This window comes from Brachyistius frenatus, unplaced genomic scaffold, assembly GCF_029030835.1.
Source record: "Brachyistius frenatus isolate BFR_SWC_R1_liver_20210118 unplaced genomic scaffold, ASM2903083v1 Contig_168, whole genome shotgun sequence".
NCBI classification, from domain to species: Eukaryota; Metazoa; Chordata; class Actinopteri; family Embiotocidae; genus Brachyistius; species Brachyistius frenatus.
The window spans coordinates 284,381-309,260 of record NW_027210767.1 but is presented as its reverse complement, the minus strand read 5'-3'; the positions used below and the strand labels follow the sequence as shown (position 1 = coordinate 309,260).

The 24,880-nt window shown below is 43.4% G+C and overlaps 3 protein-coding genes across 6 annotated transcripts; 1 reads left to right on the top strand and 2 right to left on the bottom strand.

The window, feature by feature from the left end:
- Window positions 1-522: 522 nt before the first annotated feature.
- gphb5 (glycoprotein hormone subunit beta 5) lies at window positions 523-4,372 on the bottom strand. 3 transcript variants are annotated; one of them, XM_069717090.1, is made up of 4 exons: window positions 4,159-4,372; window positions 3,905-3,957; window positions 2,468-2,666; window positions 523-1,140 (listed from the first exon to the last, which is right to left on the bottom strand). In XM_069717090.1, the coding sequence occupies exons 2-4, from the start codon at window positions 3,931-3,933 to the stop codon at window positions 949-951; spliced, it is 420 nt and encodes a 139-aa protein (XP_069573191.1). In that variant the 5' UTR covers window positions 3,934-3,957; window positions 4,159-4,372; the 3' UTR covers window positions 523-948. The 3 variants fall into 3 exon arrangements, with proteins under 3 accessions (XP_069573191.1, XP_069573193.1, XP_069573192.1); XM_069717092.1 differs by having other exon boundaries at window positions 523-1,137; XM_069717091.1 differs by lacking the exon at window positions 4,159-4,372 and having other exon boundaries at window positions 3,905-4,002.
- An 832-nt stretch (window positions 4,373-5,204) lies between these two features.
- LOC138631895 (uncharacterized) lies at window positions 5,205-9,866 on the bottom strand. Of its 2 annotated transcripts, none has more exons than XM_069717087.1 (8): window positions 9,696-9,866; window positions 8,717-8,838; window positions 8,293-8,431; window positions 7,130-7,251; window positions 6,709-6,819; window positions 6,519-6,625; window positions 6,280-6,370; window positions 5,205-6,158 (listed from the first exon to the last, which is right to left on the bottom strand). In XM_069717087.1, the coding sequence occupies exons 1-8, from the start codon at window positions 9,790-9,792 to the stop codon at window positions 6,042-6,044; spliced, it is 906 nt and encodes a 301-aa protein (XP_069573188.1). In that variant the 5' UTR covers window positions 9,793-9,866; the 3' UTR covers window positions 5,205-6,041. The 2 variants fall into 2 exon arrangements, with proteins under 2 accessions (XP_069573188.1, XP_069573189.1); XM_069717088.1 differs by having other exon boundaries at window positions 5,205-6,155.
- Window positions 9,867-11,473: 1,607 nt separating this feature from the next.
- slc3a2b (solute carrier family 3 member 2b) lies at window positions 11,474-17,914 on the top strand. Its single transcript, XM_069717082.1, has 8 exons — window positions 11,474-11,964; window positions 12,960-13,150; window positions 13,979-14,152; window positions 14,616-14,713; window positions 15,100-15,242; window positions 15,885-16,200; window positions 16,383-16,442; window positions 16,992-17,914. Exons 1-8 carry the CDS (start codon window positions 11,633-11,635, stop codon window positions 17,340-17,342), a joined length of 1,665 nt encoding a protein of 554 aa, XP_069573183.1. The 5' UTR covers window positions 11,474-11,632; the 3' UTR covers window positions 17,343-17,914.
- The last annotated feature ends 6,966 nt before the right edge of the window (window positions 17,915-24,880 follow it).

Here is a 24,880-nt window from a genome sequence, read left to right as displayed (position 1 = left end):
CGTAATGATTATCTTTGAGACATTGTGATATCCTGACCTGATGGCTGAAGGTCACAGGTTTAATCCCGTAACAACACGCAGTTTGTAAAGGAAATCTCGGTGTCCGAAACTAACTGAAAGAGTATGATATAATATATATTAATGAAGTGATGGATTTTGAATTGAACATTCATTTTTAATGATAATGAATATTTCAGATAACCACTCCTCAATAATGACCTTCATTTTTTTGGAGTTTGTTTTGGGCAAAGGTGACCCAACACCGTGTGAAGTTTGGAAATGTAAAGTATTGACGATGAAAGCATTTTTTTTGTTTTTAGGATCTGTAAACATACCTGTCTGTATGTGGAGTGGATGTGTGCGAGCTTCACTGTTAGTGGATATCCTTATTATCTATATCCTTATATTTGGACATGTGAGCTAAACCCTGTTCTGCTTGGAAATCACATGAACGACAACACTTCGTAAGAGATTTTTATTTTTTTATTTTTTTTATTCCCAACCACTGATGAGTAACCAGCAGGAAGTTTGGCCTCAAACCTCAGATAAAAAAGTGTTTGATGATGTGACCACTAGTTGGCTTTTAATTATCAATTATGTAAATTACAGCAGTTGCGAGGCTTAGCGATTTGTTTATAAAGAGAAGTTGCAGAGGAAAGTTGGTGACATATTTCAATAGTTTAACCCTTGTGCACCCTTTAAGTAGCCAAATAAATGTCGACATGACGCTGACAGTGTCCTCCCAGTGGACTGTTGGAGGTATTACACGCTTTGGCATCACACTGGGCTGAATAAACAGCTTCTTTGGATTGAGTCACTTGCCTCGTAGTGAAGCAGAGAACTCATACGAGAGCATTTCTGCCGGCTGACCAGTGTCCAGTTCAAGAATAAGTATGTAGTTATTGCTAGCAAAAGGTATTTTTAAATCAGTATCCGCCTGTTCGGGCTTCACACGGAGGTGATGCATTCGGTGGTGCTCGTCAGACAGACGCCACAGTCGCATCTCAGGGCCACAGGGTAGGTGTAGGCTGGGTCAACGTTGCCCTGGCAGTTGGGCAGTTTCACGGTGACCAGACGGGTCTCGTTGTAGGTACAAACCCGCTGGTAGGACTCGATGAAGGGAGGCTCCAGGACCGGCTTCTGGAAGAAAAATGAAAAAAAAAAAAAAAAAAACATTTGGTATTTTTCTCTTTCTCTTCTCACTCAAATCTACCAGGTTGCCATGTTGGACATCTTCAACTTGGTTTACTGTTTTGACAGAACCGCTCGGCTGTCTCAGAAAAAAGCTGATGCTTTTTTTTTTTTTAAATGGAAGTCTATTTGAGTCAGAGGTTACGTCTATTTTTACTTACAGTCAGAGCTTGTATCCAGTTTGCCAGCGAACCTCTGTTTTCTAGCGAGCCATGTTTAAAGAGTCGTGAAGCGTCTGCAAAGCCTTTTGTCGTTGCCTCCTGGAATTTAATCTTATTCCGTTGCTGTAATATAACTCGCTCTGAATCACAACTTCAGCTGAATGCGCAGAAGTCAAGAGTATGAATCCTAAAGTTGTAGTTAGAAACCGTCCTTTGACCCAAAGTTCACAGCTTTAACCGTCCTCCGCTGTCTTTAAAGCAAGACATCACCTCCCTCCGCTGACCTCTGTGTGGTGTAGAGCAGACAGAAAGATGAGTCTCCTCCCTGAGGGGGGATCCGAGGAGTCTAACAAAGCAAAGCTGCACGCACACGCACGCACGCACGCACACACACACACACACACACACACCAGCTCCACTGCAGTAATAAGCGCAGGGAGAATCATGAGCTGCCTAATGCCTCCTGTCACTGAATACAGTGTACCGGATGAAACTTGAGATGTCACTGCGCTTTTTTTTATTATTTTTTTTTTATTATTTTTGTAATCAGAATACAGCAACTTATGAGATCCAACTGTGTCTTTTTATGCACTTGAGAGGCATTGTGAGAGAAACCGCTGCTGTCACTTCAATCTCCGGATTCCTCTCTCCCGCTTTCCTTTCCTGCAGAGCGTTAACTCAATTTCCGTCTTCCTTCATCCTAACGGACGATTTACACTTCAGACATTCCTCTCATTACTGCGTGTACCGCAGTGATTACATCTTGGTGTGGGAAACACGCACAGAATTTTTTTTTTTCTTTCTTTTTCTTTCAAAACACAGCTCACATATTTCTAGCCCTGTGCGTCTACTGTATCTGTCTGAGAGCTCAATCCGACCTTGCGCTGACCTCCATGTGGAGGAAGGAAACGGAAAACTAATTTTCTCCTTTGGGATCTCCCATCTCTCCATCTCTGGTCTGTCTGTCCGTCTATGTCTCTGTCCGTCCATCTTCTTCTCTTTTTTAAAAAAAAAAAAATGTAAGCTGATACAAACAGCAGGAGGATTTCTCTTTCGAGTAAAGTTGTGAGATTTGTTTGTAATCACGTTTCCACTCCCCTCTCCCCTCTCCTCACCTCCCAGGTCTCACAGCGCCCCCAGCAGGCGTCGGTGGTGATGTGCAGCCCCCCGCAGCCGGGCTTCTTGGCCAGGAAGGTGAACTCCCGCACTGCACAGCCGATGAAACGCCGCAGGTTGACGGCCGACACGCGCGAAAGTGAGTCCGGCTGCAGACAGCTCCACAGCAGACACCAGGCGAGCGCGAGCACGAGCCTCCTGAGGGGGGACACGCGCACGAAAGTCTTTTATTGTGAAGGGGAAACTGAGATGAAAGAGGCAGACTCTCAGGTTCTAAGTACAGATAGGCCTGAAGAAAAAGATGCGAGGCTTAATCTCGACTGGCATGAAGCCAGAAGCAATAAAGAAAGAACATTATATTGGTGGAATCAGCAATATTCAGAATTTCGTGACTTTCTTAATTATTCAAATCTTCTATGTGAATTCGCGCTGAGATCTGTTCTGTCACTGTAAAGGAGTCATATTGAAGATGTAAAATTTTTTTTTTTTTAAATTGTGGCTGTAAATTATTATTTAAAGCTTCCTATAAAATCCTTCAAAAAAATTTAAAAACAGGAATTCTACTTTCATTCAAATCCTGTATTTAATCTAAGGTTGTAGATTTTAATAGAGGCTGCTGTTAACGTTAAAATCGTTCAACTCTCAGCTCAAATGGACCCCATCTGTTTAATCTGAGGACTTCCTATTTATAACCTGACTCCAATTTCAGTCTTGATGTTATCATGATGGACCATCTGACTCCTCAAGACCACAATCAGGACGTTCTATACAAGATCAGAAACATATGAGCACAATTTACCAGGTTCAATTTCCTCATAGCCGCAGCGAGAAAAGCAAAATACAGCACTTCTACTCTTTTAAATTAGCTGCTAGTCTTTGAAATTCACAGATATTTGCCCCCTCATTTAATTTTGGATTGTTCTCTCAATCAAAAAATGACCAAGTATAATATTATAGCCTCATTTGTTAAATTGGATTCTCTTGATCTTCTTTTAGGACTGTGTATGTAAATGAGCTCAAGTCTATTCTATTTATAGACCATATCTAAATCCTACAAAAGTTTAATAAAGTGGTGTACAGCAGCAAACAGAATTAAAGCAGTCAGATGGATATTAAAGACAAACTAAGCAAAAAAAACAAAAAAAAAAACCGAATTGAAGAAGTTAAAGAATATTAAGCCAATTCAACACATGAGGATACACGTGATCATAAAACTCTCAAGAAAAAAATCAAATTAAAATATAATTGGTCCTAATGTCAGTCTAAATCGAAGTTATCTAATTAAACAGTAAGTCAAACAGTCATAAAGCGAAGCCTACAGTCTGACTAATCAGTGATCAGACTCATCAGAGGATCAATACCCAGGCCGACCTTCAGGGTTTATTATGTCCCATTGAGTCGTTATAATCAATAAAGATTATTCTGTATTCACTCACCGCTGGGAGCTTTTCCTCTGAAGGGTCATCTCAGCCGCCGTCTGGGATCAAAACTGACCAAAAAAAAAAAAAAAAGAGTAAGTTTTAGCGCGTTTTATCTGCAGTTTTACGAGCAGCCACTCGTACTTTTTAACGCTCAGGCGTAAAGTTTTTCCTCCGAAGTTACTCTCCGGATGGCTCAGATGGGACCATCTGTTTAATGGGTGTGACGGCACGAGCCGCGGCTTTTTATCATCCCGTGTCAAAGTCCTCACCTCCGTCTCCCTCTTCCTCTCCGCCGGAGGCCCTCCTTGCCTGCCACTGCCCATCTCGCTCTGCCGCCGGCTTCTTCCCACTCCATTAGTTTGATTAGGGAAAGAGCCTGCCCTTTTGTTCGCAGCCATTCGCGTGGAAGAGAGAGGGGAACAAACACACTCAAACACGGTTCCTACCTGAGCCTCAATTAGCCGGCTCCAGGAAACAGACCTCGCTCCTGTCCTCACACGCCGGCTGCAGTGATTTCCCCCCCCCCCCCCCCGAGCTGCTGCGCTGACTGTCTTTGCCTCCTTCTGCCACTTTGTCTAATTACTCTCTCTTTGTTTGGCATTCATGACATGCCTTCACCCACAGAATCACTCCAGCTTTCACTCGACACAGAGAAGTACTCAGCCCTCCCGGAAGACGACGGCAGGAGGGAGATGTGGAGACATGAGAAAGATGTGGCTGAATTGATCTGGGTGAGTAAGCGCCTCATCAACATATTACCACGGTCGGCGAGGCCCTGAAGGCAGCGTTGTGCAGCCGGCCGAGCAGAACTCCGTCTTGCATAAGAGGGCGATGGCGGGGAGACACTTTGTACTGCGGCACAAGTGAGAGAAGGAGCCCGTAAATACAAAACACGTGGAAAGATATTTGGCCCTCAGATAGGCCTTTCACAATCATTACGTTTCCGGTCATTTAAAAACAAGCTAAATGAAACTAACCGAAACGTTCTCCCTCGTTTGAGGTTTTACTCTTAAAAAAATACGTCGCCAGTCATGCTGCCTTCAGCCTGGATGGGTATTCTTTTTTCACTTTTTTATATCAATGTTTTTCATTTGTTTGTTTTTGTGTTTCCTTGCTTTGTGTTAGTTTACAATTGTAAAAAAAAAGTTCTGGAACCACATTGAGAATTTTCTGTTTAACTTCTAATTCTTCGACCGACCGCATCTCGATGAACATTTATTGACAGGAACTTTGTGGATTGATTTGCAAAGCAGAACGGCAACAGCACCGCTGTGGGCACATTTTGGTTTGACGCCAAATGAAAAAGGAGCCCGACAATGTTTAACATTTTATTGATGTATAAAGTTACTGTTTCTAATCATTTCCAACACAGTTGTTTGATCTCTTGAACATGCTTATGGGATTGATCCGATCATCAGACTTGCTGTTGGTTTTTCCTGCAGGCCTGATTGTGTTCTGATGTTGTGCTGACCTCCGGTGGTCACCTGTGATATATATATTTTCCGTGAGCAAACATCCATGAGCAAAGCATTGGCTCTGTTCCAAACTACTACTACCAGAGTTAAATCAGGTAGTTTTTGGTCGCTATGGATGCGGGCTCTCGTTGCACCTTGTATATAGGATATTGTTTTGGGAAACACAGACTTTGTAAAGAAAACATAAAAACTTTATTGATCCTCAGGTGGGAAATGAAGCATGATGAAACAAGAAACAATTAATTCGATCTACTAAATAATCAATAAACAAACTCAGACCAACTCGTACCAGTTAAATCTGGTTTGAACCTGATAAAACCCTTGTTTCCATGACACAGTGGGACCATAGTGACATCATAGGAACCAGGACTCTGATTAAATTAAACCAGTCCAGACCAGTTCAAACCAGATCGCGAATCTGTTTGGTTGGAGTTAGTCCAGCGCAGTCCACGTCAAACGAGTCCAGACCAGTTCACATGACGGGCAGATGTATGACCCTGTACAGGTGGATCAGTCTGAGGTCACGTGAGGTCACATGACCCTGTACAGGTGGATCAGTCTGAGGTCACATGACCCTGTACAGGTGGATCTGTCCGAGGTCACATGACCCGGTACAGGTGGATCTGTCCGAGGTCACATGATTCTGTACAGCTGGATCAGTCTGAGGTCACGTGAGGTCACATGACTCTGTACAGGTGGATCTGTCTGAGAGCGTCCGGGTCTGTGTCTCTGCCCAGGTAAACGTTGTAGTCCACGGGCAGTTCCTCCACCCAGCCTGGTTTCAGCACCTCCTGCTGGACACAAACAGGAAACGCTGAGGACTATCCAGGAGGTGATTTAGTGCCTTGCCAAATCCATGACATCACTTATGACATCACCTGTTACACAAAAGCTATGAATCCAGGTGAGTCTTACTTGCAGAGCGCTCAGACTGTCCTGCAGACTGGGAACAGTGACCAGCAGAGATCCTCTCCTCCTGAAGGTCTGCATGATGAACCGCCACGCTCTGAACACACACACACACACACACACACACAGAGGGCTTTATCCAGTCTCTTCATATTTATTTATTTTTTTCATTTTTATTTCACTTTATTAAAGTTATTATTGTGCAGTAGAGTCTGGATTTCAGAGTGGATTTTGCGTATCGTCACCTGATTTGCTCGCCGGGCTCCATGAAGTACTCGAAGACGTTGTTCATGACCAGAACGTCGGCGCCGTGCAGCAGAGCGTCCTGCCTGCAGACGTCAGCGTGGAGGACCTGCGGACAGTAGAAATGGGTTTCTACCGAGGAGTTCTACTGTGTGACCGTGCTGTCGTCGAGCGGCGTTCAGAGAGACAAACCTGAACTCTGTTGGCCATCCCGTATTTGTGCAGCATGTCGTTCTGCAGCCTGACGAAGTCCTCGCTGAGCTCCAGACCGAGCAGCTGGGAGGCCGAGCTGTACACGTAGCCCTGAATACACACACACACACACACACACACACACACACACACACACAATAAACACAACACGTGTAACTAAAAAAACGAATTTCATTGCTTTAAAGGTTTCTGAGGCCTAGATGGTTTGTTTTCTTATTATTTTTAATTATTTCTTATTTTTGTAACAACCGCTTCATTATTATTTATTTAAAGAACAGTTATTAATTTTCTCTATTTATTTCAGGAGTTTTTAATGTTATTTTGGATTATTTTATTTGTACATATTTCAGAAATGAATTTTGATGTATTGTGTGTCATTGTGCGTGTGTGTGTGTCTGACCCCGTACAGCACAGCTCCCAGTCTGGAGCCGACGTCCACCAGCGTCCGACCGCTCAGGTCTGGAAGAACGTTCTGGAACAGGAACTGAAGCTCCGACACGGAGAACGAGTGAGAGATGAAGTCTGAAAGAGAAGAAGACGACAGCATGTGGTCAGAGGTAAATTCCTGCAGCAGCTGGACGAGGCTGAGAAAGTCCAGTGTTTGACCTTGGTGACGTGTTAATGTGGTGTTTTTTTTAATTATTTTATTTCTGTTTTGAACTGCAGCGACACAAATTCAGACAGCCAGAGGTTCATACGTCACATACATAGGGAGGCACAGTGGTGCAGTGGTTAGCATTGTCGCCTCACAGCAAAAAGGTTCCAGGTTCAAATCCGGTCCTGGGCCTTTCTGTGAAGAGTTTGCATGTTCTCCCTCTGCTTGCGTGGGTTCTCTCCAGGTGCTCCAGCCTCCTCCCACCATCCAAAAAAACATGCACCTCCCCAGCTCCTCCTGCCCACATGCCTAAGTGTCCTTGAGCAAGACACTGAACCCTAAATTGCTCCCGATGGTGTACCATCGGTATGTTGTAAGTCGCTTTGGATAAAAGCATCAGCTAAGTGAAATGTAATGTAATACCTAAAGAACTAGTCCTGTCAATTTGGGGGAGGGGCTTGCTATATCATCAAGCTGCAGGCAATTATTTTTATTTTAAATGATTTATTATTTTATAGGTTTATTCATATCATAATTGAAAGCGTATTTGTTTTCAATGGCCTTTCTAGATTCCAATTCATTTTAATTTGATTATTTACTGCTCATTTATTTTGTTTTGTTGCTCTTTTTGCCTTTAAAGGCTTCAGTGTTTCAATTCAGCCTGAATGTTTTAATTATGTTTAATGTTGTGCAGCACTTTGGGCAGTTGTTGCCTGACTTATATGTGCACTTTAACAAAATGACTAGACTTAATTTGTATTTAATCATCTTAGTTGTTCCCCTGTTTCTTTGTAAAGCACTTTGTGCCTCGAGAGGTGTGATATAAATAAGGTTTTTCTGTGTTATTATTATATTATCACCTCTACCTGTCCGTATCATACCTGACCTAACTGACTCTGACTCGTTTGTATTTTGTTTTGTTTCTGATCCTAATGGACCTAAAAACTAACAAGTATGTGTGTTCCCACCCAGAGGTGCGGTCTGGTGGGATCCACAGCCGAGGCAGTAGGTCCGACTCATGGCTCCCTCTTCACAGAGTGAGTCCACCTGCTCATCGTCGTACAGGAAGCTGTCCACGTGGACCGTCGGCCGCGACCGCTGCTGCATCTGAAACAGACATGGGCATCATCATCATCATCATCATGGGAGGCTGTAGCTCAGTCGGTAGAGTGGGTTGTGCACTAATTGGAAGGTTGGTGGTTCAATCCCAGCTCCTCCTGTCCACATGCCTAAGTGTCCCTGAGCAAGACACTGAACCCTAAAAAAATTGCTCCCGATTGTGTACCAACGGCGTGTTGTAAGTTGCTTTGGATAAAAGTGTCAGCTAAATGTAATGTCATAATCATATGACACTGTGTCTTTATTGAAGTCTTATGCAGTGCGAGGCAGTACCTTGTGGTGGGCGGCGGTCTCCGAGGGCAACATGGCGTCCAGAGGCAGACTGGCTCTCAGGTCTTCTGCAATGTTCTGCAGCATCACCTTCCTGTTGTCCACCAGCACGTTGTCCAGCTCGTCTGCAGGAGGACACACAGACACACACACACACACACACAGCCTTCTGGGTAACGTAGTCACAATGACACACAGCAGCTTATCTAAACCGTGTGTTTACATTTCTAGGAGTTTTACATATGTTCAAATTGCTTGGTGTTTGTGTGTATATTGGAAGACGCATTTATGAAAAACCAAAAATAAAACAAATCGTTGTAGATGTTTTTAAATCTTATTTTTTATTCGTAGATACACATTTGTGACCATTTTGATTGCAATGTCTCTCCATACAGATGTACTTGCAAGGGTTCCATTTAAAAAAAAAATTGTATTGTCAATTCTGTCAGATCTGCACTCACATACTGAACACGTATGTTCAGATTTAGTGTGTCTCCCACTTTCTGATGATATCACTATTTCAAGGATGTACTAAATAAACCTGCAGGAAAATCATAGGCAAAGAAGCTGCAGAAGCTGCGAGTTAACCTTCCTGATTTTAGGTTTCCTTCAGTGTAACAGTAATCCAGTTGTTGCTGTCTGTACATCCGTAGGCGTAATGCAAAAAAAGGAATTCATATGAGCTAATTCGACGTGCCTAAAATTAGACTTCCATACTTATTATCGTAATTATGATGTAGTAAGACATAATTATAACATACTGGAGACACGTTTACGGCAAAAAAAAAAATGCCTTCGTTTTTCTTTAATTTGGTGAATGCATTGCGTTTTTGTTGACAATAACTTTTGAAATCGTATTTAAAAAAAAAAAAATGCCACACGATGTGCATAAACAGTCCTCCAGTGAAGCCTAGTCAAACCAGTCAGCAGCAGCAGCATCAGCAGCAACAACAAGCGCCAGCGCACGTGCAGGTATGTTTACCCGAGTTTCTCATCCAGTCCAGCAGCCTCGGGAGCTCAGCCGGACTCACTCTGCTCAGCAGCTGCTTCAGCTCGGATTTAGCTTCAGAAAAATTCATGTTACAGCCAGAAATCCAGTCAGCGAGATGCCAGAAGACCCGTGAACAAGCTGTTCTGGTTCCGTGTTCAAGGCTGCACAACAGACACGTGCCCGCGATTTAAGGTGGAGCCTGAAGAATTAACGCTTCATACTTTCGCCGTCAACGCGAGATTTTAACGCGAAATCTCCTCTTATAGTAACGGCACTTTTTAATTATGACGTAACTACAGGTGAATTACCAAAGACATTTAGATTCAAACTTAAAATGCTCTTTTTTTTCCCTCTGAAACGTTTAGACGTCCTTTACACTGGGAATTTTTTTCACTAAACTTTATTGATAACAAAAAAAAATGATGGTTTACTTGTCATAAACTTATATAAAATGCTTTAAAAAAAATCTTTGATTTTATATAATACTCTGTTGTAATACATTAGGATTACATTAACTAAAAAAAATGAAATGTTATTCAGAAACATCTGAAAAATGAACAGAAAATTGCTTTAAAAAATATTTTTGTTGGACTGTATGTCTTGACTTTAAGGTGACAGTGGGTCAGTATAAAATGTATGAAATTGAATTTTTCAAGATCAAACAACAAAGTATGAAGTGCATCTCGTGAGGTGCATGCAAGTCTCAGCGGGTAGGCAGTGATCGACATCGGTCCTGTATCAGGCACCATCACATTTCTTGTTGAGTTTCGTCTTCTGTATTGGTAAATTGGTGCAATTAGCAATTATATTTTAAAACATTTATCAAAAAAAATCATGATCTTAACTCTAAAAATAATACAATTGCGATTCTAATCATATAGGGACTCCTCCAGCACTATTTTTTATGGCTATTTCAGAGTTTATTACCATGTAAGAGTCCCTGCAGCTGTGAAGTGGACCGCACACAGGCTGTTGTTTCCCAAACTCAGTGTTGGTCAGCAGTTTGCTGAGTTGCTGATTCAGTTCACACAGACATGCACACACACACACACACACACACACACACACACACACACACACACACACACACACACACACACACACACACACACACACACGCTACATGTCATATCCAACGTACAAACACACTTGCAGTGAAAACGTGATCACAAGCTTTTTACTGCTTCTCAATTTTGTATTTTATTTTTTAGATGTATTTTTTTGTTGATGCTTCTGAAGCTGCCACTACAATAAAGACTGGACAAAGCCGGTTTGATGGTGCCTTCAGGTTCACACAGAAAAGTGTCTACTAGCATTTTCAACAGATATAAGACTACAGAAATGGTGTTGTGAAAACCAAAGAATAAAGCACAATCATAGAAATGACAACGATATGGGCTGCTAATGAAAAATAGCATTTTATCTCGGAGGTTTGAATAGCACCTCGTGTGCAACAATGTATATCCAACATGGAAAAGTAGCTATTTGAGGTATGGCTGGTTTGTGTGGTGAAACCGCACAGCCAAAATAAAGCAGATACTATAACTATTTCATTATTGTTCCTATTTTACTACACTACGACATGTAGCCTATACACATTAAAAAAAAAATGTATAACAGTCTAATTTGGAAATGGCAAATGTAGTGGTGATGTTACTGAAATTAAAACGTGAAGATTAATGCAATGACCAATCAGGATCCTGACAAATATACAAGCAAACAGCTGAAACTCGTCTCAAGTTGCTTCAGAGCTCTTCGTGTGGCTGAAGTTCGACTCTGGGGGACTTTGACACTCATTTGTCCGATAGTATTTGAATGCAGCATAGTGCAGTGGTCTCAGACTGACTGACGGACGGACATCTGACGGTACAGGCACACAAAGCCCCGCTGGTTTCTGGGTCAGAGTCGGTTAACGGGTCGGAGCCGGTATGAACACGGAGGAGACCAACGTGGAGATGAAGGATGCTCAGACCAAAGATGCTGAGCCGGAGGACGCGGAGGATCCCGCCCAGGATCCCGCCCCGGTCGCCGCGGATGCTGATGCCACGGAGGCCGATGTGAGCGAGGCAGACCTGGACCAGGAGGAGCAGGAGAAGCAACCGATGACCGGAGGAGGAGGAGATCAGGCTGCAGATGCTCCGTCTCCCGGGGCGGAGGAGAAAAACGGCTCCGTGAAGGTGAAGATCCCCGATGAGCCGGAGGAGGTGAAATTCACCGGGCTGAACAAGGAGGAGCTGATGAGGGTGGCAGGGACCCCAGGGTGAGGATACACCGACACAGACACCGTTTACTGATGCGGCAGGGCGCGGCATTGTTATCTGTTTAAATGGCAACATAACTCCACATCCAGAAAAATATCCACTGACATTAGATACATATGAGACAGCCTACTGTATGCTGATGTAATGTCATGTGACAAATAGGTTATATCCCAGGAAAATTGTTGGGTATTTTGGACACGCAAACATTTCATCCTCTTTTATACAAAGCCACCAGGACAGGAGCCTTTTTCATTATTTATTAAAACAGAAATATTAATAAATGTAATATGCAAAAAGTAACTGCACCCTTGGCATCAGAATTGTTAGCAGAAATTCTGACAAATACCAAAGTGTCCATCATTTCTGACATCAGCTGGATGCAATTTTTGACCACTCTTTATAAAAAATTCCTTCGGTTGCTGATATTTGAGTTTCTTTTGTTGCATATTCAGACTTTTTCTAACCTCCCCACAACAACATTTCAAATCTCGGGTTTGACGAGGACGTTATGTAACCCTCCGTTACTTCTGCTTGAGCCATTTGTAAGCGTGCCGGGGATCATTATTCTGTTCAAAGGCACATTTCAGGTTCAACTTTATATTTCTAAACAGATGGCGTCACATTAGCTTCAAGCTTTCTTTGATATGATGCAAAATTCATGGTCAGCAAACTTATAATGCTTCCATCGCCGTGCTTCACAGTTGGTCTGAGGTTCTTCTCCTGAAAAGACCAAATACGTCAGCTGTTACTGTGGCCAAACAATATATCTTTGATACATCTGTCCAGAGCACATTAGTACAAAATGCCCTTTTTCTTTGCCTGTATTTTCATGGACACACTGTGATGTTCTCTTTGGACAGTGATGGCTCTTCTCTAGATGAAGGATGAGTCCCCTGTTTTACTTAAAATTCTACTACTTTGGGTTTTGGATCCCTTGTGGGTCTGAGGAGCCCTGGGCGGTCTTTAATCCGTTTTCGGTTTCGTTGTTCGTCAGATGGGTGAGGACCCGCTGGGCGCTGCTGGTGGTGTTCTGGCTCGGCTGGTTGGGGATGCTGGGAGGTGCCGTCCTCATCATCCTGCAGGCCCCCCGCTGCAGAGATCTGCCCGCCACCAACTGGTGGAACGACGGTCTGCTGTACCAGATCGGAAACATCCAGGCCTTCAGTGACGCCCAGAACCTGAAGGGTGAGCTCACAACCATGACAATTGAGAGATAGGTTATATTCTTTAAATTACTATAGACAAGAAGACTAAAGTCAACCAGACTGGTTTTTATACACTGCATCCCCTCCAGACATGTTGGAAGATAAATGAAATTAAAAACTTTATGGGGTTTTTTTAACGGTCAAAAACCTCTAATTGAAGAAACCGTTCATATTACCTGTTAGAAAGTCACAGGGCTCAGTAGGAAGATTAAAAAGACACAAAATAACCACAAAATGATGCAAAACAACCACAAAGAGATGCCTAACTTTTGACCTTCTGCAGAAAAAAAAATCTGAAAACTGTTTTTTTTTTCATGTCAAACTGAACCAACATGTCTGTGCACCTCCAGGAGAAGAAGCTTGGATGGAGTTTAAAGTTGCTGACATGCAGACTGACAACCAGATGTCTGCTGTTAATCAGCAGACGTGAAACACAGTTTGAACTTTACTCTAAACGAACAAAATCTGAAGTCTGAAATGTTTAATTCTTTTTGGAACATTTAAAATGTCCTCTGTGTTATTATTTATACAGGATCAGAACCGGGCCCAAAATATAGATTGTGAGATTGTAAGAGAGTAACAATTATACTTAAAAACTATGGTAGAGCAACATTTTTTTTTACTTTTCAAAATGAGAATAAAAATATTAAAACATTTAGATATAAAATAAATATACAATTCTTACTCTAAAATAACCCCCACAATTAAATGAAGTTAAATCAAATCAGGTTAATAATAAAGAATAAAATCAAAGTTGTCCTCGCTAACTCTCCTTCCCTGATTCCTCGTGCGTCCTCTCGTCTCTCAGGTCTGGAGCAGAAGATCAACAGTCTGGCTCAGCTGAAGGTCAAAGGTTTGGTCGTTGGGCCGATCCACGTCGCTCCGCCCGATGACGCCATGAGCCTGAGGTTCGAGGAGATTTCCCCTGAGGCCGGAAACCTGGAGCAGTTCAAAAGTTTCGTTAAAGCTGCTCACAAGAAGGGTGAGATGAAAAAAAAAAGAAGTTCAGGCTGAGTTTTATAAGGTGTCAGATTCAAATGAAGATGCTGTTGGAGGGCTGACGATAATGTTACTAATTCCTCCCTGAAGTAACTTTAATGGTTTTTAAATGAACTGAGCAGAAACAAATGTCGATGAGAATTTATTCTGACGAATATGTGGATTATAGAGACTCTTTTTGACCGCCAGTTAAGTCTCTGTTATTATTAAGTAGATTATGTCAAATCCAAGATCCAAAAAGAAGAAAATTCAATCCTAAATTAATAGAAATTTTATGAAGAAATATGTCCAATTCTCTATTTTTAGTTATTTTTTCCTCATGTTTTAACATCCGATATTAAATTGAAGATTTCTCTCATAAACATAGTGAAACAAAAAGAAGGTCTGACAAAAGATCAACTGTATTACAGAGGTATCCATTGCTTCTGTTCCTCTCGTGTGTGCAGGTATTTCTGTGGTTGTGGACCTGACTCCAAACTACCAGGGATCATCTGGCCCCTGGTTCTCCGGCGTCAGTGTGACGAACGTAGCAGAGAGACTGAAGGTGAGGACTCTCTCAGCTTACATACAAAACATGAAATATCCTGCTGGAAGTACTGGTGAGCAGTCAGACAAGTCAGATCTGAACTCAGAGGCACGAAAACACACGTCCCGATGACATCACTATATGCCCATCATGAATAAATCTCTGGAAATCAGAGCAAAAAGACGCTCCTGTTCATAAAAACCCTGAATTCGTGTCAACAAAACATTGTTATTGAACAATAAAAATGTTTTTAATTCGTTGTTCTCCAAAGAAATTAGTTCTCCAAGGTCCAAAGATGTAATACGGATCAGAATTGTCGATTAGTAAAGTCATCTAGTCCTTTAAATGTTGTGTCCCATCAACCTGTAAAGCTTTTTAACATGGACGTCTCCGTGTGTCCTCAGTCCGCGCTGGTGTTCTGGATGAGCGAAGGCGTGGACGGCGTGCAGCTGTCCGGGGTGGAGCGCGTGGCCAGCATGGTTCCGTCCCTGTGGAGCGACATCCGAGCCATCGTCCAGAACGGGACGGACGATCGTCCCAGCAACAGGTCAGAAAACAAACCGTCACAGAATTGATGTTCATTTTGAGTCAGCATGAAGAGATTTTCCCAAAACAACTTGCATATATGAATTTCACACAATTTAAAAAAAAACAACTTGACAATAAATGGGTCGCGCTAACTTTGCACTCTCCGTCTCGTTCACTTTTTGCTGATTATTTTATCGCTCAACATGTTTAGTAGCTGCTATCTGTCTAGCCAGCTGTATATCAGCTCCATTTCCCCACGGACTGGTTGTGCTCTTAGCTTGGTATTTGAGGGCGGGGCGGGAGGCGGGGCCTCAATACCGTCTCTCCGCCCCCACTGATCACCGCTGCACAAGCTCCGGTTTGAAAATGACTTCACCAGAAACAGATGTCAGCGAACGTTTCTGATGTTTCCTGGATTCACTTTCTGGGGAGACGTCATGTCCTCCATCTTTGTTAAAAGAGAGTGGTTCATTTCTATAAACTGCTGAGAATGAATTTATGTTTCAAAGGAGAGAACAATTTTTTTTTTCTTTTTATTGAAATTCTGTGCAATTTTAAATTGAAAGTCCAAAAACAACTCTGAAAGTTAAAGCATGAATGTTTTGAATGTAAAATCTGGATTTGATGAATGAACTCGGTCCTCTCTGGATGTGATTCTCAGAGTCCTGATCGGCGTCACGGAGCGCTCCTCGGCTGAAGATGTGTCCGACCTCCTCTCCTCCACTGGTGTCGACCTGCTGATCTCCCAGGTCCTCCGTTCTGGCGACGTAGACGCTACGGAGCACGCTCAGTCCATCCGGCGCTTGTATTCGTCCCACAGCCAGACCCTGCTGGCCTGGAGTCTGGGTGGGCGAGCCAAGGGTCACCTGGCGTCCCTGGTGGGCCCGGCTCTCGTCAAACTGTACCAGCTGCTGCTGCTGACGCTGCCCGGGACGCCCGTCTTCAACTACGGAGACGAGATTGGCCTGACAGACGAGGTGAGGGGACAGACTTCATATTTTGTCTGCCAACCTGCTGTTCTTCATTTCACCAGCAGAGCAAAATGAATTTTTCTTGCAGTAGCGTCTCGTGCTAAAACATGGCTATTGATCATCACAGTTTTGTTTGGTTTTCTTTGTGTCTCCTGATTGATCTTGACATCTTATCATCTTTAATAAAGGGCACCAAGTTTCCCAAGATGCTGTGGGACTCTGGTGAGGAGCTGAATGGGACTCTGCAGGTAACATCATTGGCTACTGCACGTTGACACCTCCTCCTTGCCAAAGGAAAAAAAAGAAAAAAAAGTGCCATTACGTCAGTGAAAATAATCACAGCCGTGGTAGCTTCTTTAAAAATATTATGAACAGCAGCAACAGAAAATGGTGTCGCAGTGTTATTGGCAGCACCGGCAGCTGTTGTAGTGTTTTTTTTAACCCCCCCCCAAAAAAGCTCTGATTTTGGAGGTGAATTCAGTCTGTACAGCAGAATCCTGTGTCGACTGTGCTGCCATCTGGTGGCCACAGGTGGAGTTACATGTGGGTGGTTCCCCATTTTACCTGTAAACTATCTTTAAAAATAGGCATAGTTTTTGAGCCTGAAAAGTCATTGAAGTGTGTTAAAGTGCAGTCCCACTGAGGGCCACTAGGGGCAAGCTCTAAAACACCTCCAACAGGCTCCAACAGGCTCCCATTCTGCATTAATAGAAGTTGCAGTACCACCAGCAGCAGCAGTACTATTAGGAGTATTATTATCATCGTGTATTAATAATCTCTCCTCTCTCTGTGTACAGGAGGAACGGGCTGAGCGTCTGTCATGTCGCAGTTTTTTCCGCAGTCTGAGCGAGCTGCGCGGCAAAGAGCGTTCCCTGCTGTTTGGAGACTTCGTCCTCCTCTCTAATTCCTCGTCCTCCCTGGCGTACCTGCGTGTCTGGGATCAGAGCGAGCGCTACCTGGCCGCCTTCAACTGGGCGCCGGATGAGGCGGTGGTGCTGCAGCTGAGCGACGTGGCGCTGCCCCAGCAGGCCGCAGTCGTCCTGAGCACCAACAGCAGCGTCCTGCCGACGGACAGCATCGTGGACCTGATGAACCTGCGGCTCGGCCCCGGCCAGGCCACGCTCCTTAGGTTTCCCTATCCTGGATAGAGGAGATACAGGCCGAATTTTGATCCTGTTCTGTCTGTTATCAGGTGTTAAACAGTGTGACGTTCAGACAGATTAGTTTCAGAGGGGTGGTGCATTATTTTAACTCAATCTGGTTGATCATGCAGAAGCTGCTTGAAAATCTGGATGTTTTTTAAGTTTTCTTTAATATCACAGTGATCCAGTAATAAATGTCTGTACATCCATGATACTCTGCAGACGGGACCTTCTCATAAACAATTCTGCTGCTGTACAGTTTGACTGAAGAGAGATAAGGATGTGACTCCATGTCAAATTACAGGAGCATACAGTTCAAGACAGGAGCTCATTATTGCTGTAATTGTTACTGGGGCTGAGGGGACAACAGGCCAGAGCAGGTGACATTAAAATCCCAGCAACTCTCCTCACTTCCATCCGAATGGCGCTTTGTTCAAAACTATCTGGTTAGTAAATGTTTTATGGTATTTTGTGTCACCAGTTCACCTTCACATGTGGTGCATATAAATCTTATCACGTGATGTTACACTTTTCTCTCTGTGTCGTGGAAAAACACAAATAAAAATGATGCAAAGATATTTCTTAAAGTGTGACGTCTTCTGTCGGAGCCCTGTTTGTTTTGTTTGTTTGTAATAATAAATAAATAAATAGACGCGCCTCGCAGCTTGAGGTAAATGACGCAATCACCGTGCGTCCGTTATCGCTCGAGACTGACGTTCGTGTGGAACGAGGACGCTGCGAAAAATTCCGTTTTTACGACGAGTGTTTTGTTTTATTTTTATTTTACTGTTGAAATATTATTTTCAATACTTGGATCCACATACTGCGGTTTTCATGCATCCGACTTGTGTTGAACCTGCTCTGCTGCACCCTGAACCCTCCAGACCTTCAGGTAAGTGACGTTTGTGGCTCAGCCGTGACGTCGTCTTTTTACGTAACTTTTGGACTTTTTGGAAGTAACTGATCACGGCAGCAGGTCGTTTGCAAAGCAGGTGTGCAGCTTTATTCCAGAGTTTAAAGAGAAAACGTGAACTAAAACTAAATTACATTTTAAAGCAAAACTGAGGGCAACGAGGGAACAGCTGGCATATATGACCGTAAACTGAATTCAACTATAAAAACGGAGTTTTGGACAGTTGCTTGTTTATTTGACCTCAGCTGTTGCCAAACATCAACAAGCATCAGTGTTAATGGTTTCAAGTCAAGGAGGTGCTGGTACCACAAAATGTATGTAATATATAACCTAATTTATTTACCTGCATTCAAATATGGGACATTGGATACACATTTTATTCGTTTATTTAAGCTGTTATGGACAGACAGCGAGATCTAAATTGGATTGAGTGCGTATTGTTTTGTTGTTTTTTTTTTTATCTCCTGATAGTTATAGTTGAACATTCACATGCCATCTCATGGAGCAGACTTCAGTTCGTCCTGCAGAGGGCAGAAGATGCTCATGAAACAAAACGGCACTTTCAACAGAAGACTCACTGCGCTGTTCTTATTACTCTTTTAACTGGACTAATGCTCACTGTTGGAACAGGAAATTAAAAAGGATTAATCACAATGAAGCCAGTTCGTACTACCTTAAGGCAACTTTATTATTTACCTTTTAAACAACAATTTACTGAGGAGGAGACGTAGACAAATAACGGAAGATAATGTAAAAAGGCATAAATATAGACGAGTATAAGCTTCAATATAAACAGACAGATTTAACTGGAGAATACAAAAAAAAAAACAGAGCAGTGTGATGAATGAATACATTTTTCCCAAATTTAATTATTGTCTTGTCCTCGAATATAAAATTCCCATAAATAATTTACAGAAATTTGTATAGTCTGATGTTCAGGCTCAGATGTAATCTTTGTGACGTAATAGTTTTTAGGTCCACAGAGACTCCGGATCCAGATCTGGCAGGTCTGAGTGTGATCTGCGGATCTGAGCCTGTTTTAATGAGTCTGGGTCTCGGGGCTGACTGGGATCAATCTTCAGCAGGTGCTTTAATGAATCTCGAAGTTATTACCTGGTCACATGAAGGTTAAATGAAAAATTCATCCAATCAGAGAATTATTTAAAAAAAAAAAAAAAAAAAAAAAAAAGACTTAAATGATTAACAAAAGATGAAAATAGTTCCTGACAAATTTTCCGTAGATCTTCAGCTCAAATTCCCTTCATAATTTGTTTCATATGAGCGCGTGTTCACTCCTGTGTCGTTATGTGATTAATATTTCCACACCACACGAAGATTTATTTAATCTCTGGAATGTGAGGACGTCCTGCAGATCTCTGGAGTTTTCCTCCTCGCTGTCGTTTATAATTAAGAATCGCCTCTTAATTCCCTCACCTGATTACTAAAACTACATTAAACATTCAAACTGGAACTCAATCAGCGCACATCTCCATGACAACACGATCCATCCTCATCCCCAAACCCCCTCCTCCTCCTCTTCCTCCTCGTGCGTTTAAACTTGGATGGGACTCGACAGCGACGCGACAAAGAACAGCATCGATCTGTCACATCGCGACCGCAGCTCTTCATGTTCTCCTGCAGGCAAAGCGGAGTCGCTCAGAGCAGAGTGCCGATGAATAAAAGATGTTTTATTTCTGGTGATCCTCAAACTCTCAATGGCGCCACGTAATCACTCCCCCCCCCACACACACTCCCCCACCCCCACCCCCGGGAGACACCGCGGCCTCGAGAATGGCGCCAGCGTCTTCAGACTTCCTCATGAATAAAATAAAAGCCCCTCAGGTTGAAAACAGGTAATCAAATCATCTCTCTCTCTCTCTCTCCTCTCCTGCTTGTTATTTATAATTCAGGACAGTTTTTACATGAATTTTTTTTTCAGGTGATCAGAACCACAAAAAAAAAAGACCAAAAAAAAGTCCTCGAGCCGCAAAACAAAGGCTGTCAGCAGCCGGATCAAAGGCGACGCCACCGTCAATAATTCACAGGACAGGAGGAAGAGGGACGACAGGGCGCATGAGAGCAACAGAAGAAGACTTTATTTGATAATGAAGGACGTCTGCGACTCATTCATCAAAGCTACAATGGAGAGGAGGGCGGTTGCCGGTTCAGTTCCCCGGACGGGCGCATGAGCGGGAGACCGAGGGGTTTGAAGTCTCGGCAGTAGGGGCCAATTTTTATTTTATGGTTCTCACGACTTTTCGAGTTGTCGCGTTTTTTCTTTTTTTCACTGCCTCCGTGGCCACAGCAGCTGAAGGTCGATGTTTTCCAGGAAGAAAGGCAGACGCCTCGTCAGCGGAAGACTCCCGCGACGGGTTTCGGGCGCCACGCAGGCAATAAATTCAAGAGGTGGGAAAACAAGTTCGCAGAGTCTCTCTAGGTTTTTACTGCAGAAATGAATCCGGAGGAAATCTGCTCAAACAGTGGAGATTTACAGCTTTCACAGATGCTGAGATGCAAAATACTCAGAGAAAACGATTCGGATCTTCAAAAGTCCAACGGCAAAGAGTCCGAGGCTCCGAGACGAGTAACGCTGACGTGGGTTTTGCGTATTTTCGCGTTTCGCTTCAAGACAAAAAAAGGCTTGGGGTGATTACGAACGTCTTCTTCTTGGATCAAAGAAGACGGGGTGTCAAAATGTTTTCTGTGCTCACGAAGTTGCTCTCTCTAAAACTCGCGTTGAAGAAAGTGAGTCGATGAATGTTCTGGGTCACGAATTCAACAAAAAACGTCGTTTAGAGTGGAAAAGCCTGCATGCTGCGATCGATCCGGCAAAAACGATAATTGTAAAATACCGCACACTATAAAGATAATGCTGCTCATTCCACATAGCGGGTCAGACTATTGCATAAGAAGGAAGTCGTCCTGCTGCAGTCCAGTGCAGACTGTTAGGAGACGGTGTGTCCAGTAGACACGGGGGTAAAAAAAAAAAAAAACATCCTCTGTGTCGTCGAGTGAAATGAGAAGACTTTTATAATTCATATTTTAGTGTTTTCACTGCAAAGCAACAAAGGACAAGTGCAAACAATAACCAAAAAAAGGTGCGTATTCTATGTCCTATATTTTTTATCCAGATAAATTCAGTACCTAATGCTTATAGATTTTGTTGTTTGGTTTTTTTTTTCTTCATGTTTTGATAATAGATAATTAATAAAAGATCTGACAGAAAAATAGGCAAAAAAAAGAAAAAAAAAACCCGGCTCCGTTACAATTCCTCTTGTGATTTTGACGCAAGTGTTGTAAAACGGACATTTTCAGATGTTTGTGACGGGGGCACCACCGCTTCCTACAGCAAGTGAAGGTGTCGACTTAATGAGGGGTGATAACTCTTCTTCTACTCTTTAATTAAACTCCAGACGGGCTGCAGTGACCTCATTTGCTGGGATTATTAGCTTTTGAGGGAAATTGCCCATTTGTTTGGGTGTCAGCATGTATAAATGCCTCTATGAATTTATGTGTGTGTGTGTTTGTTTGTGTGTGTGTGTGTGTGTGTATGTATGTATGTATGGCACTCAGGGACCTCGCTGGCTGCCACATTTAATCACTAAACAAAGGGCACCTTCTCGCTTTCATGATGAGTTTAATTTACCTGAGTAAGCAGCTTCCCACCTTTTTAACAACACAGCGTTTATCCGCTGAACATCTGATGACTTTCAGCCGGGCTGTTTTCGAACTAAAGGTATCCTCAGTTTGGTTTTATGAGACCAATTAAACCTGATCCTGGATGATGGATTTTGGAAAGGGAGCAGGTAGAATTTAGGAGGTTGCCGAAGGCCGCCGGAATAAAATGTCCTTAAGGGGTTTTGGCTTTTACACAATATATTTTGGAAGCAGAATCAAAGTTTCTGGCACAACTTCACCGTCCGCCAAGGTGCAAAAAGTAGTAACGCGAATCGACAAGAAAAAGAAACTGTTGGGAGATACTAACAAGGGTTGAAAAGTCAGCGTACCGTCAGCCGCTAAATGTTTTAACCCGGAAGAGATGAGCTGCAGTTCACGAAAACCTCCCAAAACGGAACAGAAATCGACCTCGCTCAAAACAGCGAAGGAGGAACATGCGGCGAAAAAAAATAAAAATAGAAACGGCTCATGAGTCGACGCACATTCCCGAGGCGTTCCCGGGCCAGAAGGGAAACATAATCCCTCCAGCGTAATCTGGTCGTGCATGGCGGTCTCCTCCCAGATGGACGCGCCCAGAATACCTCCCATCGAGAGGCGTCCAGCTGGCATCCTGCACAGATGTTACGACTCTGGGGCTCCTCGTCCCCCGTCCCCCGTCCCCCCCCCCCTCAGTCCACCGGCCTGACGGAGGCAACTTATTTCAGCCGCTTGTATCCGTGATCTGGTTCGCTCGTAACAAGGGGTCAGGAAACGAACGCAGACCCAGTCCACCTCTCTCGATCCCGTCACCGTGACCACGACCCCGAGATGCTGAGCACCTTCAGGTGGTGGAGCTGCTCTCTCTCTCTCTCTCTCTCTCCTCATCTGCGGGAAGGGAACCCGCGATGACCCCGTCTTCATACCAACCTCTCAGCTGCCAACCGCTCCGGTGCGCGCTGAAGGTCCATCGGAAACGCGTTTTGATTTACTGCCGAGTCGGCGTCTCTTGCTTTTGGTCACCCAGGGAGCAAAACGACATTTAGCAACGACGTCGGCAGCCCACCACCCCGCCGTGTTCCGCGCAAAAGCACCACCGCGGACGGTCTCGTGAAGCTCGTAGAGGTCTGCGCAACACGTGTAGCCTTGATAAGCGTCTTCCCATGACTCCTCCACCTCTGGGACGTACTACTTCGTCATAAAAATGAGTCTCGAACTTTGACCCACTTTGTCGTATCCGTCGCGATCCGTAGCGCAACGTTTGTAGTAAAAAGAAAAAGGACGCGGTTTGGAACAAGGAGGCTTCCTTTCAATGACTCGTCGTCGTCTTCTTGTTCTTCACCTTCCTTTTGTGGGCGGAGCATCAGCGCCACCAAATGTCTCGGCGGCTCAGGCGACGTGTCGCATCGTCCGCCGCGCAAAGGATTGTGGGTCGGAACAGCCAGAGTCGCCCGCTGGCCTGCAGACCGCAGAATACGACCGGATGTTGTAGGACACCCTGGTACTTTTGGCGTCTTACGTTTAACACACTAACTAACATTACTGTCCCTTTGTGGCCTTTTCTCTTTGTTTTACTTGATTAAAGCACTTCAGAAAAGTCATATATTTTTACCTTTGTTTTGCATTTCTTAATAGTTCCTGTCATCTTTTACAGCTTCTTCTCAGGTTTATCATTATTATCTTCAGCATCCTCTAAAGTCGTATCACAGCGCAGATGCTCAAAGGGACGACCGTTGCATGTTGGATTCTTGTCCCACTTCTTCCCGTACATGTTTTTTTTTAATCCTGTTCCGTTGTTTTCTTTGATTCTGCTGAGCTGCGAGTCTGATGAAAGCCGGCCGAGTCTAGCTTGTTGGGTTTTTTTGGGGTTTTTTTTATCTGCAAGAAGAAAGAAAGTTAGCGGCGTGCGCAATGAATACTGAATGAACATCAGAGGCTTCAGGAGGGTTTTCACGTCACACCAGTTTGTACAGGAGCTCAGTTTCACGTGGAGCAAAGAGCACTGTCAGTGCACGTAAAGAGAAACGGTCTTAACGCCAGCAGACACTTGTGAAGGTGTCTTTGATTAAAAGAACATAGGGCTGCATGAGAGTACAGCAGAGATTTACAGTGACGTAAAACCTGCAGTATTAAAAGAACAATTTAGCAGTAGTATCACGGTTCGGATCGAGACACCAAGAGCCAGCGGGTAAAACTGCAAACAGGATTCTTACAAGGTTGCAGAACCAGACGTGAAAGACTAAAGAGGAGAGCCAGGCGGGTAGAACTTTACAGGCAGGAAGTAATGGTACAAGCAAGGCCAGGCGAGTTTATTTGTATAGCACATTTCAACAGAGAGGCAATTCAAAGTGCTTCATAACAAAAACCATTAAAAGCATCAAAACCGAAGGCAAAAGAAAAGGACATTTTAAAAACAATTCAGAACAGTGATTAAAACATTAAAAACAGTCATTAAAATATTAAACGAGCGAAAAATAGGATCAAAGTTACAGTGCAGTTTAAGAAATAAAATACGGTAGTAAAATGCAAGAAATGAATCAACATCCTTAAATCTGGTTCAATGAAAGGCAGCAGCAAACAGAGACAAAGACGAACCGGCGAAGGTATTGTGGGAAAAATGGGAAACTTCCTGTCAAACCAGAATATCTAACCAGGGTTCGAGAGTTATTATTAGACGTGTCACCTGTCCATCACAGATTGTCTTCTTTGCTGTGATTATAGAGACCCAGAAACCCAGGTTTCTGCCCAATCGCTATGACTTCTTCTTTTTTTTCTTTTTCTTTCTTTCTTTCTTTCTTTCTTTCTTTCTTTCTTTCTTTCTTTCTTTCTTTCTTTCTTTCTTTCTTTCTTTCTTTCTTTCTTTCTTTCTTTCTTTCTCTCTCTCTCTCTCTCTCTCTCTCTCTCTCTCTCTCTCTCTCTCTCTCTCTCTCTCTCTCTCCACACGTGTCCCTCAGGGCCGTAAACAAACCGGACTTGG

Bases quoted from the DNA above. Each gene is read 5' to 3' on its own strand.
- LOC138631895 (XM_069717087.1), bottom strand. From the start codon at position 9,792: ATGAATTTTTCTGAAGCTAAATCCGAGCTGAAGCAGCTGCTGAGCAGA. The intron at 8,839-9,695 runs GTAAACATACCT...GTCCTCCTGCAG, and splicing joins GGACTGGATGAGAAACTCGG to ACGAGCTGGACAACGTGCTG. The intron at 6,820-7,129 runs GTCAGACACACA...GTGTGTATTCAG, and splicing joins TGGGAGCTGTGCTGTACGGG to GGCTACGTGTACAGCTCGGC.
- slc3a2b (XM_069717082.1), top strand. From the start codon at position 11,633: ATGAACACGGAGGAGACCAACGTGGAGATGAAGGATGCTCAGACCAAA. The intron at 11,965-12,959 runs GTGAGGATACAC...GTTGTTCGTCAG, and splicing joins AGGGTGGCAGGGACCCCAGG to ATGGGTGAGGACCCGCTGGG. The intron at 14,714-15,099 runs GTGAGGACTCTC...GTGTGTCCTCAG, and splicing joins ACGTAGCAGAGAGACTGAAG to TCCGCGCTGGTGTTCTGGAT.
- gphb5 (XM_069717090.1), bottom strand. From the start codon at position 3,933: ATGACCCTTCAGAGGAAAAGCTCCCAGCG. The intron at 2,667-3,904 runs GTGAGTGAATAC...GTCCCCCCTCAG, and splicing joins CAGAGGAAAAGCTCCCAGCG to GAGGCTCGTGCTCGCGCTCG. The intron at 1,141-2,467 runs GTGAGGAGAGGG...TTTTTCTTCCAG, and splicing joins GGCGCTGTGAGACCTGGGAG to AAGCCGGTCCTGGAGCCTCC.